General features: G+C 37.2%; 1 protein-coding gene across 1 annotated transcript in view; it reads left to right on the top strand.

Moving 5' to 3' along the window:
• Positions 1 to 15603, top strand: part of PPP1CB (protein phosphatase 1 catalytic subunit beta) — a 29639-nt gene extending 14036 nt beyond the window's left edge. The window contains exons 3-8 of the mRNA XM_037405008.1: positions 2313 to 2543; positions 2879 to 2983; positions 7831 to 7902; positions 11369 to 11520; positions 13089 to 13223; positions 13848 to 15603. Of these exons, the coding sequence (XP_037260905.1) occupies positions 2313 to 2543; positions 2879 to 2983; positions 7831 to 7902; positions 11369 to 11520; positions 13089 to 13223; positions 13848 to 13952 (800 nt within the window). The 3' untranslated portion in view covers positions 13953 to 15603. The remainder of the gene's footprint in view (positions 1 to 2312; positions 2544 to 2878; positions 2984 to 7830; positions 7903 to 11368; positions 11521 to 13088; positions 13224 to 13847) is intronic.
• The last annotated feature ends 636 nt before the right edge of the window (positions 15604 to 16239 follow it).

Raw genomic sequence — 16239 nt, forward strand, 5'->3', positions numbered from 1 at the left:
AAAGATTGCAGTAGTCTCATCGTATTCCTAAAGAAGAAATAAAACCTCAAATTTAGATTGTACATAAGTCAAGGTCTGCAATGTATAATTAGTATCCTTCCAAGTTTAGTTTCTCATTTGTTTGAATGGAGATAGTTGAAATGAGTGTTAGGCACGCAGTGATGGGGTAGCAAATGTACAGTTAAATAAGGCATTTGTTGTTTTTAGATTGGATTCCAAACACAGTAATAGCACCAGGAAGTGTCAGGTGCATCTAAATTTAATATTGGAGCAATTGTCTAAGGTGCATTTAGACAAAAGTGAAAGGTGATTGTTTTCAGCAAAAGCAAAATATGCAGCTCTACTACTTTGAACTACTATTTTAGTGTGTTCAGGCAATGCCTGAGGAACCATTCATTATAGGATTGTCTTGTCTTGTAATCATGTCAGTTCAAAATAAGCTTTACGTCTTGAATGGCTGTGCTTTAGTGTAAGATGAAAGATACTCTTATGTAAATGTCCATTTTAAAATAGGTGCATTTTTTACTTTAAGGCTTTGTATCTGGTAGAGTTCAATTCAGCTTGTACCCATATGACACTGTATTTTAAAATGCCAGGTGCCTTGAATGGAATAGTAAGTGCTTTTGGCCCCGTTACAAAATTGTTTCTGTAAAATGCTCCTTTACCTTTTAAGTGCTTTGATCCCTCTGGCTCGTGTGTAACTGAAAGTAGTTCTACACAGTAAACACAGTTATAATATTCTTTCGGCTGTATGTTTACTTGATAGTTAACTGGTGGTGATGAAGTCTGGGGAGTGTATTTATAGTGTAGCTCTGGAGTACTAGGCTCAACATACCAATGACTTATTGAGGAGTCATTCTATATTTTCTTCTGGTTGTGACCTGGAGATTTCTAAATAGAGTAGAATAGCAGTCATTCTTGTTGCAATGTATGTGAAAATTATTTTAGCCAGTGAAACTTCAGCTTGTCTGGAATTGATTAGCGGATAATGTTCCCTGTTGTTAGAAGAAAACTGGGAAGTGATACCTCTCCTTCAGTGAGAAGTAGTTAGGGAAGAATGCTGCCTGAAGGAAGAAGTATTGGCAAGAGTAAAGAGGGATATAGGCATGTACTCTTCTTACCACTGTATGCTCTAAGAATGGAACTGGAGAGCGTAAAGGTTTGGGAACCTTTTTTCTTTTGGGGATTATGGATAAAGTTGTAGAGAGAGGTGTTGTGTTGGGGTTTTTGCTTTTTTAAGGCCATAGTAGCTAGTGCTGTACTGGAGAATGGCTGTACTTAAAGTTGGGATTTTGCCACCGAACAAGCAGCAAAAGGGAAGATGAATTTATGGGATGCTTAGTGTAAGGGACCAGGAGGTACTAAATTTGAATAGCATACAGCTTGTACTGAATGAAGGCTTCTTGCTTAGCTTTTTTTGCATTCAGTCCCTTCAGTAATGAATTTTACAGTCAGCTGGAAGACATTGCATGTATTCTACAAGTTACTGTGGAGCCGTTCTGGTATCTTTGACCTTATGGGCAGCTCACAGATAGTTAGCTTTGGCTAGTCTGGTGTGATATGCTGTGGTGTTTTAATCACCACACGGAGCTTTTTCATGGAAAGCCTGCTTAATTTTAAAGCTGACGGTGTGAAGAGTAACATGAGTTATTTTTCCTATGATATAACTGTAGCGTTGTGTATCTTTTAAGGGACATCAGTCTTTGAGTCTCTGTACTGTTTTTATATGAATAATTGCCATCAAAGGAGGAGTTACCCTAAGTGCCGGGGAATGGAAATTTTAGTACAACGATGTTACAGGGGGACAGGCAGCTGGCGTTTGAAGTAGGTGCTCTCTGCCAGCGCAATGTTCTGTTTCTCCCCAGTCTGTCTAGATTCTTTACTGATTATTTTTGCAGTAAATAATGTGACTTAACTTTTTTCTTTCAACTTTCATTGTCTTCCTGGCCATGTAGCTGTTCCATTAGAGCTTGTCTTTCTGACCTTGTTTTAATTTGAGTAAGTTAGAGCTTGGTTAGAAAGCTTATACTTAAATGTGAAGACTTCTGTAGTTTTTGGTGTTCGGGTTGGCTTCATGACTGACATAGCAGTTCTGCAGATGCTGTGGGTTATTTACATGTAGTAAGTACTTCAGTTTGTAATATTAATGTTGTTCTTGCCTTTCTGATACCTATTGCCTGTCTGTTTTTCAAGGAAATATTAATGCTTTTTTTTAAGATCAGTTAATAAAAAGTTATTAGCTGACTTGACTTCTTGATTTGTGTACTCTTGATGTTGTTGCACTAATCCTCAGTAAACATTTTCTTACTCAGGTGATATTCATGGTCAGTATACAGACTTGCTTCGATTATTTGAATATGGAGGATTCCCACCAGAAGCTAATTATCTCTTCCTTGGAGATTATGTAGACAGAGGCAAACAGTCTCTGGAAACAATTTGCCTATTACTGGCGTATAAAATCAAGTACCCGGAAAACTTCTTTCTCTTAAGAGGAAATCATGAGTGTGCTAGCATCAATCGGATCTATGGATTCTATGACGAATGTAAGCAAAACCTATTCTTTTGAAAAGACTGTAACAGACTAATACTGTGTTTTGGAGACATTTCTAGTAGTGACTCTTATACTGCAAGAATTTTAATATTCTGTGAACCTGCTTTGAAACTTCTTAAAAGTACGTTTCAAACCAAGGTTAAAATCTCACTCTAGAGAATTATTCTTTGCTCTTCTGTCTTTGAAATGCTGTTGCAGGAGACTGAAACTTAAGTACACTAACAGAAGTATAGCCCTGCAAAGACAGTTTGCTATCATTTTTGGTCCGGTTGTGATATGTATCGCATGTTGGTCTTCTGTTTCTAATGTTGCACGCTGTTCTTGTAGGCAAGCGGAGATTTAACATTAAGCTGTGGAAGACCTTCACAGACTGTTTTAACTGTCTGCCTATTGCAGCCATTGTGGATGAGAAGATCTTCTGTTGTCACGGAGGTAAGCTGATGACTGCTTTTAAAGGCTGTGTCTAAACTGATATTTGGGTTAATACTATACCAAAAGGAGTGAGGATGTGCATACTTGATATTTAGCTGGAGATGTTTAACCTTATATTGTCTGTAAAGGCTGCTGTTATACCTTGTGCTTTTCTGTGTACCTGGCAGCAGACAGATGTCATTCTTATCTGGTACACATGGCCCTCTGTGCCTGAGGGGCAAGTGTATCTATAAGTATTCCCATCAGTATATCCCTCTCTGGAGGATACTGAATGCTAGAATTCTTGCCTAATTTGCCATGACTCGTTGCTGTTACTGTCTATTGGTGCAGCCTTAGCTAACAATGGCATGCCTAGCACTGAAGTAAAAGAGTAACTTTAACAAGTAACCCCAGCTCTATAGTCTTGGCCTCATCTGATTTCATAAGATGTTGTGGAAGGGACCTCTGAGGTCACATAGTCAAGCCTGCTGCTTGAAGTAAGACATCTGTTGACGTTAGAGCAGATCGGCTATGGCTTGCTGTGACTACATAAAATGATTGCTATTGGAAAATCTGTGTTCTGTGGGCAGCTGTCCCAGTGCTGCCCTGTTGTTGTAATGAAAAAAGTGTTTGGTGTTGATCTGACTGAGGCTTGTGACTTGTCAGAATATTGGAACTTAATTTGGTGCTTTTCTTTGTAGAAGGGGACCCGTCATGTTTTTACAGGCAATGATGCTTACAGGTTTTCAGGACCTTGCAGAATCAAATGATGAGAATTTCAAATTACCTGTAGGAAGTGCCATCCTGCCTCTTTGCAGCTGTCTTCGAAAGGCCCTCCATTAATAAGGGACTTGATGCCTTGCACTGAGTGATCCAGAGATGGCCTGGTGTGTGTCCCACTGTCAGTGAGATAATTAGAGATCAGTGGAAGTGAGAGCACTGCGGAAACCTCTAGTTTGAACAGCTCCATTTGGAATTAGAAATAACAAGCACCCACAATTTCTAAGCAGACTCTTCCAGACTTTGTGAGGTTGTATTGATGGCTGCCATCTTACCTTTATTAATTACAGGTATCTCTGTAAGAGCTTTGCCTGTGTGGAATGTGCTATAAAAATGATCCTGGCTGCTCTTGCAGCTTCTGTTGAAAGCTTCTGCCTTCAGTGCCTGCTAGTATAAGCTGTCAGTTTTATGTATAATATGCTCTGAGGTATTATATCCCTGTAAATACAGAATTAATGCAATGACACAGTTGAGTCTGCCAGTCTCCAGGTAGCATTGACATGTTAAAGGAAGTACTTGTTTTCTCACAGGTCATCTTTTCATCTTCTCAATCAGTGTGATGTCTCTCTCTTTTTTTTCTTATTTTAAGAACTGGTACGTATCTTATGAGCTAGATCTCGTAATTTTAAGAATGAGAAATACAAAGTCACTTCTGCACCAAGGCAGCCATCAGTGGTTAAAACTATGTAATAAATTAGTTTCCAAAAAGCTGATGAAGGAATTATTATTTCACTATCATTATACTTTTTTGAATTTTGTTCTATTCGAGAAATAGTAGAGGATGAATAGTGACAAAATACTGTGGTATTTCAGACAGGCATAGGTGGGTGGGTAGAAGATAGTCAAGAAAGCTTAGCAGATAGAGTAGAATGCTATGTTCTGTGACAACTGCTAGTTTTGTGTATATATGCACTTAAGACCTGAGTTATGAGCAAGAAACCTATTTTTTAAAGAAAAAAATCAATGCTTTTTAATAAATGTATGGGGCATAACTTCTTGTTTAATCAAGCAGAAAAACATTTATTTTGTGCATACTATGCTTAAAGGATCTTATGAAAAGCAATATTTACTATTTTATTGAATGCTAATTGTCCCTTAAACTAGTACAGTCTTCATCTGTAACTGAAATTACTATCATTCACAACCGATTTGAAGCTGTGAAATAAAGTGAAAAGATTACTAAATGTGCTGTGTGCTCCTGATAAATGAAAGTAGACATTCAGCACAAGTAAGTTTTCCCCTTTTTCCACTCTTCTCCAATCCTATCCAAACTGCATTCCAGATCCCATGAAGTTACGGACTGTCAACGCCTCTTCATGATGTTACTACTATAATAAACACTGAGGCAGCAACACAAACCATTCAACTCTGCTGGAAGTTGAAGCTAGCATGTAGATATAAGGTAGGTGCCTTTTTTACTATATTGCGCATTTTTGCATAGTTTATTTTAAAAATTTGTCCTCTGGGATATATAATAAAACTTTGCAAAACCGCATAACATAGTAAAACAAAAGGCACCTAACTTAGCCAGTAGGCTACCAACAATAGCTTGAAAACCTGGGTCAGCTTTTTTACCTAGACTTTTCTGGGCATCTGCTGTTTGGAGTTCTTTATCACAATATAAATCAAACCCTTCTTGCCATCCCTGTCTCCAAATATTCATGCTGCTGAAAGGATATTTCATTGTATCCCTTCCATCATCTTCCTCTCTCTTCCCTGTCTTTCCACACTACTCGTACAAGCCATATTTTGGCCTTTTCTTCAGGCTGTCCTCTTGACTTCTGACTTTGCTTTTTATCTTGCTTCTTTAAAGCTTATTCCATAACCAGTCCTGACGTACCCCTTTTTCTCTGCTTTGTATTCTGTACGGTATTGTCCTCTTACCTATGATACCACTCTGTAGTTCTGTTCTTTAGAGACATTATGTGATTACTTTCAATTTTCTGTAAATTAAGTCCATGTTGTAGTGTCATGTTGATGGAACACATTGTTGGATTTAAGCTCTCAGATGGGAGTCATGTTAGCTTAGTAGAATACTGGATTGGCGTAATATTTTCATGCTCTGGAATTCTGTTTTTCTTGTGACGATGACAAGTATGTTGAAGGCTAAGTCTACTTGATAATTTTACATAGTATCCAAAGACACCTGAAGAGCTTCCTGGACTACACTATAAAAATAAGTAACCATCGCTTTTACTTTACCAATTCCACTTGATCAGGGAGTGGTTTGTATCTAGAGTCTGGATTTGTTGAGTCTGCCAGGAGTATACTGAAAGATACTTTTTCTGTGCTTAGGTGTCCTTATGTGAGAAGGCAATTCAATTGTGTACTGTTCTGTTTTCTTTCAGTCCACAGTAGGTTGCAGCAATCACTGTAGTAGCAGCAGCTTGACAGTGATCTTTAGCCTGTGTTTGTATTTATTTAATGTTGATCATGTACAGCTTCTGTCTGTAGATCTGAATTTCAGACATTAGCTATTTCCTTTTGTGCAGGGGGAGTGAGGAAGATATATGAGAGAAGATGACCTCTTGGGTGGCTACAAAGGGGTCTACAAACATGCAGGCATTTTCTGGGGTTTTCCTATTTTACATTTGTAATTAGACAGAAATAAACAGCTACAGGGTTGAGATATGGTTTGCAGTAATGTTTTCTTTTCAAGAACTTCATGTTTTGGGTGCAATTTGAAATGCTGAGATCTGTAACCTCATAGAAGGTCACGAACTGACTGTGTTTATTTCAGAGATTGTCCATTACTGTCACTGGGTATGGTGCAGAGTAGAATCCACATGCCTTTGTGCTAAAGTAATGTGCATGCAAATAGATCAGATCCAGGGAAGGAGAAGTGGTAGGTTAATCAAAGTTTAAAAGCTGGTTACCTACTTGAATTGGTATTAGTATACCTGTATTGTTGTGTGAGTAGACTTAATCAAAACTGCTTTGATATGCAACTTAATGTAAGATTTCTGCCATCCTTCACAACCTCAAGGTAATACTGTGAAGACAGCTTTAACAAGCCAATCTAGAATCATAATACCTGAAAAGTTCCTCAAGTCTTTATATCAAATATATTGGAGTCATTGTTCCTGGAACACACACGTTGCCACTATGCAAACTGATGTCAGTTTAAATTATCTTACACAGTGGCTCCTTTCCAACAACAGGTTTTCTTCTACAGTGTTCAAAGTTCTGGACTGAGTCAAAAGGATATGGCTTGTTAATATGAAGTATGTTTCATCACAAATAGGTTTTCATGCTGTATTTCCAAATTTTGCGACATTCTTAATTAGATAGTCTTGGCCTAAGTAATTTAAGTCACTTTAGGACCTTTGTTTAAGGATGTTAAGATGCTAGAACATCTAGTAGGTTCTCTTCCATGCCTGTCAGTCTCAATTAGAAAAGCTCTAGAGTGTGTACTTTGTGTTTAAAGGGTAGCTTTGGAAACCCGTGCTTTGTCTGTAATTGCATGTTAATATGGCAGAACTACAGAAAGAGCTGTGTCTTTGTGATAAATGATTTTGTGCTTTTATAAATGACAAAGCAGTTGAGCTGTAGTTGATGACTGCCTCTGAGCTCCTTATCTTTTGCAGTGGCACAGTCTAGTGTTTTGTTTATGGCATCCAGTAACTGCTGCTCAGCTGATGTGTGGTGAAACACTGAAATACAGTGATGTGACTTACAATTCTGGTCACACCTGCGGGCTGCTTTGGCTTGTGGTCTGTTAAAGCTTGGTAGGGGATTTCCCTTTAGCTTTCATGAAGAAAGAAGGTCGCCTGCACCTAGTTTAGTTGTTAGGTAATGGGAATGCTATCCATTCTAGTAAACTGTTTAAGAGGATGTACTTAACTGTAGAACTTTGTGCTGTGTGGCTGAAAGGATGGTAAGAAAACAAAATGTATTGCTAATTTCACTTCCATTATTCTCTGTTCTTCTTTCAGGGACTTAATTGAGTTATAGCAAACTGGTTTTTGTTTATATTGCAATGGAAACAATGGATGCTGTGTGACCTTGAACTTCTAATTGTGTATTCTCTGGAACCCTTTTTACAGGTAAAACGTGTAGATAAGTCACTTGTTTTCTTGTACTTACAGGACTGTCTCCAGATCTCCAGTCAATGGAGCAGATTCGGAGAATTATGAGACCTACAGATGTTCCTGACACAGGTGAGTGACATGGAATTTACTGTAAATGGGTCTTAATGATGAAACAGATTTAATCAATTTCTGTACAGGCAATGCAGTGACTTAACACAACCTCTGTTCGCTGTGTAGTGTTCCTTGATGTCTGTGTAGGGTGTGAGTCTTGTCCCTCATGATGGCTAATTTACCTGATAGGTTGGAGGCTATTGCCCACATTGTTATTGCTTGTCGTAACAGAGTAGGATGCATTATCCAAGTTTGGGTACCTTATCTACAAGTTTGCCTAAAACAAACGTAGAAATCTAATAAAAGATCAGATGAAACTAAACAAGCTGGTTTTTTTCTTGCCTTGGTTAGTCACACCCAAACCTTTTAGTTTATCAAATAACATAACTGTTTAAATCTTGCTGAGTATTTTTTAAAGTATATGGGCTTTTCTCTACTTGGGGCTATATCTGTTTCTTTAAATTTGTGAAGTATAGATATTGCTTCACTGCTATTGGTATTTCAATTGCTTCTATCAGTGTGTTAGTCCTGAAATTTTCTTCCACTGATACGTTAATACCTTGTATATAGATGCTGGATGCAAATTGCCAGTGCTTTCTCTACAATATTGTTTTGACTGGTTTAATTAATCATCTTCCTCAGTGTCCAATTTATTCCAAATTTCGTTACTAGGGAATTGAAAAGACTCAAGCAGTACTATGGGGTATTTCTTGAAGTGTTGATTTCAAGTGGCCTGAAATTAACTTTCAGAGGAAGATACCACATCTAAACCTTTTTTTGAAACACAAATTATAATTACACCTAAAGCTTGGAATAGAAGAATTCTACTTCCTATAATGTTTTTCAGTGCTGATGCACAGGAGTAATTCAGGGACTAATATTAATATACCTGCTGTCCCTTAAACAACATTTCTGTGCAAGCTGGTATATGCATACTTGACACTGAGCAGCATTACTAGACTGGTGAAATGAGTGTTGCTGTAGTGAACATTACTACCTTGTTCTTTGTTTTATGCTATTTATTCACTCAGTGCATAACCAAATAAATGTCAGTACAGACGAGTCAATCTTCACATTGATCAGAGCTCTCAGAAAAGATAGTTCTGTCACGCTAATACTACTGCTTGAGCCACCCCCACTTCAGGAATGCCCTTGCAGAATGTAGTTCTGGTTTCCATGGACACTCCACTGAAGTCATCTGTATTCTTGGTGCCTCCTAAAAATAAGTGTAGAGATTAAAAAAAAAAAAGGCTTTTGATCTACAGAATGGTTTGCAGTGTTAATTTTGCTTTCAGAAGCAATAGCCGAATGTTTACCAGCAGGGGTAAAATGAAATGTCTCATCAGAGGCGTGTGTGTATATGGTATGGTGACATAAAAGGTCTTGGCCTTTTGGACTCACTTAATGCAACCAGTATTACAGAATGGATGTAAATCTTGTGGAAGAATGAAAAATTCACAGAATTGAGACCACTTCAGTAAAGTTACAAATCCTTAAAAGCTATCCCTTTGTGGAGGGATGTCGTTCGGTGAATGTGTGTACTGATACAGAACTTAATGGTAGGTGTTCATGTGGCTTGTGCTGAGAACATCAGATCATTATGATGGTTTTGTCTAGCCTAATGGGGGAAAAAAAAAAGCCTTTTCAACTAATTTAAAGACCTCCTCTTATTTTGGTGGCATTTTTATGGGGTTTGGAAGCTGTTTGCTCAAATCTCTGACTCTGTATTCCAACCTAACAGTTACCAAAGGCTGATTTAGAGTATTTGTATTTTGTGAAGCCAAGGTGTAAGTGATGTGTTTTGGTCGGTGTTGCCAACCATTTGCTTATTAGGAAACTGTAATTCCCTCTTTTGTGTAACCTTGAGTGCCTCGTATCTGCTGTGTTGTGGTATGCTCCTGGTCAGCCTAACCTATTGCAATGGTAGATGTTGCATGTTAAAATATAAACCTACTTGGCCAACATAGTTCAGACAAATTTGTTGCAGGGCTCTGTTAACACCACTGCTAAAGGTTATAGTATAGACTTACCTATTGCTATGTGTAATGCTAAACATTATTTGATTCTTGAGGAGAGACAGAAGAGGAAGTTCTTCCTAAGGAACTGAAAGAAGCAGCTTCTGTCAGTTGCTGCAAGTTCATGATCAGAAACCATTAGGGATTGCAGTGCAACTATTGTTTTAAAAAACATGTTACTTAATACAGAACTAAATTTCAGTAAAGTAAGTTTTTGTCATATGCTCTCTGTTGTATTCAGTAGTTTTTCTAGATAGATATTTTATCTAAAATGCAGTTCTACTTGGTCTGTTCTTATAAGATCTTAGCCTCTGCTAGAGAGGAACTGCAACTGGCACCAAAGACTATTTGATAGCTGTATGTAAATACAAAGTGGTCCGGTTGTACAGTAGGCTTCAGGCATTAATTTTGCTTCGTTGTAACTTGAAGGATGTGTTACTTAAGAAATAGCAACTTCAGTATTTTGTTTAGCAAATAACCAGGCATAATTGTAAATCGAACTTCTCAGTGCTTGATAAAGGAGCTTGCTGGCATTTCTTTCAGATTGTGAAACAATGCTCTTAAGTGTTTAAATGCCCAAGGATTAATCGTTGCAGGTAAAGAAAGTACAATTTCATGGAAAACTATGAAATAACATTTTGAATGCTTTTTGGTTTGTTTGTGTTGTAGTTGAATTGGCCTGGTTCTTTCTCGTGTGAAAACACTTTCGAGAGTTCTATGTATAAAGGCATTGCAGTCGATCTAGAGAATTTTTTTAAGTACCAAGTTTTAAATCCACAGTTAGCTGACCTTTTGTTGGCAGCAGAAAAAAAGAAAAGATTGTGACCAGTGCTAAAATGCCAGAGAGGCTTATTGTTTTAATTTAGATTCCAGACTGGTTGGCATGAGGCTTTTTGAAAAAAGGTAATGGTAGCCCAAGCAAACTGGAAGTGCTACCTGAAACAATGTCTCAGAATTTTGCCATGTTAAATCTTGATTTCGTCACATCAGGTACTTCACCTTAGGTAAGAAGGGTAAGAATCAAATCTGTTCCATGTTCAGAAGCTTGTGGTACGAGTTTATTTGCTGTACTTAATGACTGGCTTTGCGTAGGATTTTAAAATTTACTGCCGCTTTCAAACTAAGCTTTCTTGGTGACCTGTGGCATTTAAAATGCACTCACTGCAGTATTTTTAAATCTCTGATGCTCACTGTAAACATGCTGAATATTACAATTAAATATTATTTCAGGGAATTCTTTGGCTCTGACTTGTTTCATTTCAAGGTACTAGCAGCGGGGAGGGGGGAAAAAGATCTCCAGGCTTAAACAGACCATATCTTTTAACTGAGTCACAGTTTAAGTACTGCTAAATTTGTTGCGAAGGCTTATTTTCTTTAAAGAGCTGCTCTGATAATTAGTGTAAAATAGTTTTATTGCATAGAATGATACCTCCTAAGACCGGTGTCTTCACTTGTATTATCTTTCAAAGGCTTGCTCTGTGACCTGCTGTGGTCTGACCCAGACAAAGATGTGCAAGGTTGGGGTGAAAATGATCGTGGGGTCTCTTTCACTTTTGGTGCTGATGTGGTCAGTAAATTTCTGAATCGTCACGATCTGGATTTGATCTGTCGAGCTCACCAGGTATGAATTATGCTGCTGTCTCTTAAAACCTCTTGTAGACTTCATGCCTCTGCTGCTTATCAGTAGGACATATTTGAAACTTGTGTTGCATTGTGTTACTGTTAGAAAGAAAAAAAAAAATTCCTAGTAAAGGGGGACTATAAGGCAGTGTCCTCTTGACTCATACTGAACTGAGTGTTTACTGTCTGTGAAGCAAAATGCTAGCACTAGATTTCTGCATTGGTCTTTGTTTTGTATTGTCTGTTTCGTTACTGTTGTATATGGATGTCAGAGGTGAAGTGTCCAGGTTTAAAGTGGCAAAGTGACTTGAACTCACTTTGTACACTAAGTTTCAGAGCTCTTCCATTTCAGTAGTAGTCTTCTCTGGCCGTTGTGGCTTAAACTGTCTCTGCTTCACTTCGTGGAAGTAATAAATGTATTTTGAATGTTTCTATAAACAAGTCTGTACATAAAAACTTTCAGTTGCCTTCATTTTGATTCAGTTATCTGGACTACTTTGGCACAGATAGTTTGAATTACTGAAATGTGTGGAAAGCAAGGTTATTTTTATCTTTTAAGTACACTTTCTTGCAGTTTTAAGTTGCTTTATGCAGGTGTCCTAGTTAGGTGGACATTAGGTTTCAGTTCCCAGTGTAACGTTTCAGTTGCATTATATAGTCAATATTAAAAGCTCTCTCCTGCTGTGAAACAAAAATAGGCTTTTTATTCTGTGGCACTTAGGCTTGGGGGTACTATCAGAACACTTATTTCTCCTTGCAATTTTACTGCTAAACATTAGAGAAGATTAGTCAGTGTAAAGAATTAATATTAAGATTTCTCAGCTGCTGATCAAGACGGCTACCAATTTCCTGTATTCATATAGTCACTTGAGTTCTTTATAGAAGTAGTATAACATCTTTTAAAAAGATCATGGAGATTGGACCAAAGCAAGCAGTTGGTGCGCTAGTTTCACTACATTACAACGTGAGGCTTCTATATTGGGGAAGAGGGAATATCCTTAGCTGATGAATCATACTATTTACACTATTTTAAAGCTGAATTATGCTCTTAGAGAAAATACAATGGAACCACTTTGCTTTTAAAGCATCAAAATTGTAAAAAACCCTGCATTTGAGCTTTGTACATCAACACTTTTGTGAATGTTGAAACTTGACAGTTACAGTTGGAATGAAGATGGTATCCAGATCTTGTGTGCTCTTAACTAACAGGTCAAACATCCAAATACTGTGTATAAACCATAATATGCTGGGAATCTTTAAACTGGCAGTGCATAGTAGGATTTCAGCTATAAAAATACCGATCGGTCAAGCTGATGCATATTTAGGTTTAGAAGTGTCAGACAGAGTAAGCTACCTGGTCTGGCACTCGGTGTCCAGATGAGACAAAATGATTGAATCTTCCTGTCTGAAAGCCAAGGCATAAAATACCTTTTTGATGAATTCTTGTCATCTCTTTAAGTTCTGCTTGTCTCAAGACTGGCTTTTTTCTTCAAAATTTGTAAATTTTTTTTTCTTCAAAATTTGTAAATTTTTTTTTGTGAGCTGTATTGATTTCTCTGGTGTTGACAGGTGGTTGAAGATGGATATGAATTCTTTGCTAAACGGCAGTTGGTCACCCTATTCTCAGCTCCAAATTATTGTGGAGAGTTTGACAATGCAGGGGGCATGATGAGTGTGGATGAAACTCTGATGTGTTCCTTTCAGGTATGATATATTTGTACATTAAGTATTACTTTAGGTGTTGGGCTACATGGACTGAGTTAGTCTGCTTATTGATACTTACGGTTAGTCTAGGGTAATTAGAGTAATAATTTGAGCTACAGAAAGGACTGCACAGCAGGCTGGTATTTGTGGATAATTAGAACAGCAAACCGACTGTTCTCCAGAGAACTATGTGGGATTCACTATTTTACAAACTCCTGCATATGAAGTTATTCCCTTTATTCAGATGGTCATTTAAAAGTTTAATTAGGTGATTCTTTTCAGTCATACCTAGTGATCAGAGTGCGTAACTATGCAGTCTAATGGACTATTGGAATCCTTTTAGTGTGGTTACTCTGATCAGCTTCTAATCCCTACTCCTTCCTGGACATGTTTTCAGCCCTTTTTCTTTCCCCTTCCCACCCCAGTGTAGCGTAGAACTAAAAGGATTTAGAAGTAGTGCTACTGTTGTATGTAGTATTAAGAAATCTTTAAGATTATGATGTGATTTTCCCCCATCCACCCTCACCCCTTGTTCCTGCTGAATGAGATTTCATGTTGGGTTAACAGTATTTGAAATGTTCTTAGTTGTCATTGACTCAAAAGAATTTCTTTATTTTCTCTAAGATATTGAAACCATCTGAAAAGAAAGCCAAGTACCAGTATGGTGGACTGAATTCTGGGCGTCCAGTCACTCCACCTCGCACAGCTAATCCACCGAAGAAGAGGTGAAGAAAGGAATAATGTAGAAACATCATCAGATCTGTCAAGGACAAAACTCCATATTACAGTATATAATAAGTGTGCACTGTAAAACCATCCAGCCATTTGACACCCTTTATGATGTCACACATTTAACTTAAAGAGACGGGTAAAGGATCTTTATTAATTTTTTTCTAGTAGAAAGATGTGCAACACTATTGTAACAAGTATAGCTCCAAGTTCTAATATCCAGCATAGAGTAAAAAAAAAAATTAGGAAAAAACTATTGCAACTACATATTCACATTTACCACGGTTTTTAAAGTTGACCAACATCCCAGTTAAAACTTGATGTAATAGTTAAACCAGATGAGAGCATGATGTTCCATTTGTGTAATGTGGTCTTATTGTTGCTTGATTGCTTTTACTTTGGTTATTTTGTAGCTAGAATGATGCAAATATGGTATCTAGTCTTATTTCACGGCTCTCTCTTTGAAATTGAAATAAGGAAGGGGCTTTTTAGAACAACCATGGATCTCCTATCCTCCCCCTTGCCCCCTGTTCTCCATAATAATGCCACCTGAATGTGTGCCCCATTATAATGCAAAGTTTATAGTATGGTAGTGATTAAAAGGCAAACTTAAGTCCAAAACGGGCAGACTGGACACCCTGACAGCCAACATAAATTGAGACAGAAAAACCTGTCTTGACTTTGACTTAAACTGCCACACAATTAATTTGTGCACTACACGATTTTAAATTATTGACGTTACACTGTGCTATGGCACTAGATTTAACTTAGGACAAAAATGGTATTGCCTATTAGTTGGTAACTTGATTATGTGGTACCTTGGCTTTAGTTTTATTAGCATGAAACACCTTTGGCATGCTTAGCTTCCAGGTAACTCCCTACCTGCATCAAAATTCATCTTACATAGTTCCACAGAACATGAAGATCCTTTTTTGCTAAGCCTTTGAAAGCTGACATTCTTTTTCATAAGAGGGTGTGTTTAAGTGGATATTCATCAACAGACAGTAGGCTAGCTGAGGAGTGGTGAGCTGAAAATGCTATAGGAATGTCCAACATGATTATAAGGCTTATGTCACTTAGGATTATATCCTTTGGATTTTCATGATCAAATTTCATATACTATTGTATAGACTTCTGCTTTGTAGTGTACTATAGTAGCAATAATTTCTGTACATGATCAAGAGTTATGCAGTATTTCTTTTCACTTCTCTCCTTTCTTAAAAGAGTTAACATTGGCAAATGGCAAGATTCAGAGAAGATACAGAATTTATAGTGGATAAATGAAAGGCACAGATTTGTGATGCTTTAGGATGCAATACTTATTGGACATAACTACAAAAGCTTTTATTGAATATTGTCAAATTTGTAAGATTCTTTGGGGGAAGGCTTCAGATTTATACCATTCTAAATGTGCATCAGTAGATGTAAAACTTTTGACTTCAGTATTGTCTTTGAAAATGTTAAATTGAGGATTCTGGTAACTTACATTTTATGAACTGGCACATTATATAATGCAAGAGATATATTGATTTCTGACACAGTGAGCAAGTTCTTTAAAATGGATTTAAGTCTTTTCTAATTCCATTTTGTTTTAAATGCATATTTTAAATGTAGGTTTTTCATTTAGTAAAAGTTGTCTAATTCATTTGAATGAAGTCTGACTGGTTATTTTAACATATCTTACTGTTACTCAAGAAGTGTGGAGTTTGTTGATCTTAAAAGAAACAAAAACACAACAAAGAAACAACTAAGCCAAATCTTATAGTGTATACATCTGTTATCGATTTATATTGCGTTGGTCTGTGGTTACAGTGGTTTGTTTTACACCACCTTGAAGTAAGCACCAGCTTCAATACATAGGATAAAATGTAGACTTCTTCCAATATTGCTTGAAAATGCTTGTTTTTGAAAGTCAGTGATGAAAGCTGTTTAAATGAGAGTAATTTTGGTTTGTGACAGGGTAATCAATGAATCTATTGTGTAGGCCTTGACAGGGTAACATCCTGCTCTAAAGTCATTGTTTACTTGAGGTTTCGTTTTACAAGTTTTGAAAATGCTGGGTTTTACCAAGTGCCAGCCTCTGTTGTAAGAAGCATCATGTTACCAAACATCTGGATTATTCTTTTCCATTTTTCCCTTAGTTTTTTGAACAATGTCTTCTGTATCGTGAAATGTCCAGATATAAACCTGTATGTTACATTGAGTATCTAACATGCTCACTTGTATTACAGATGCTATGTCAACAGGAAAATAAAGTCTTCAGGCCGCCTTATGTGTCCTAAAGAAA

The sequence above is a fragment of the Falco rusticolus genome, chromosome 12 (genome assembly GCF_015220075.1).
Source record: "Falco rusticolus isolate bFalRus1 chromosome 12, bFalRus1.pri, whole genome shotgun sequence".
Lineage (NCBI taxonomy): Eukaryota > Metazoa > Chordata > Aves > Falconiformes > Falconidae > Falco > Falco rusticolus.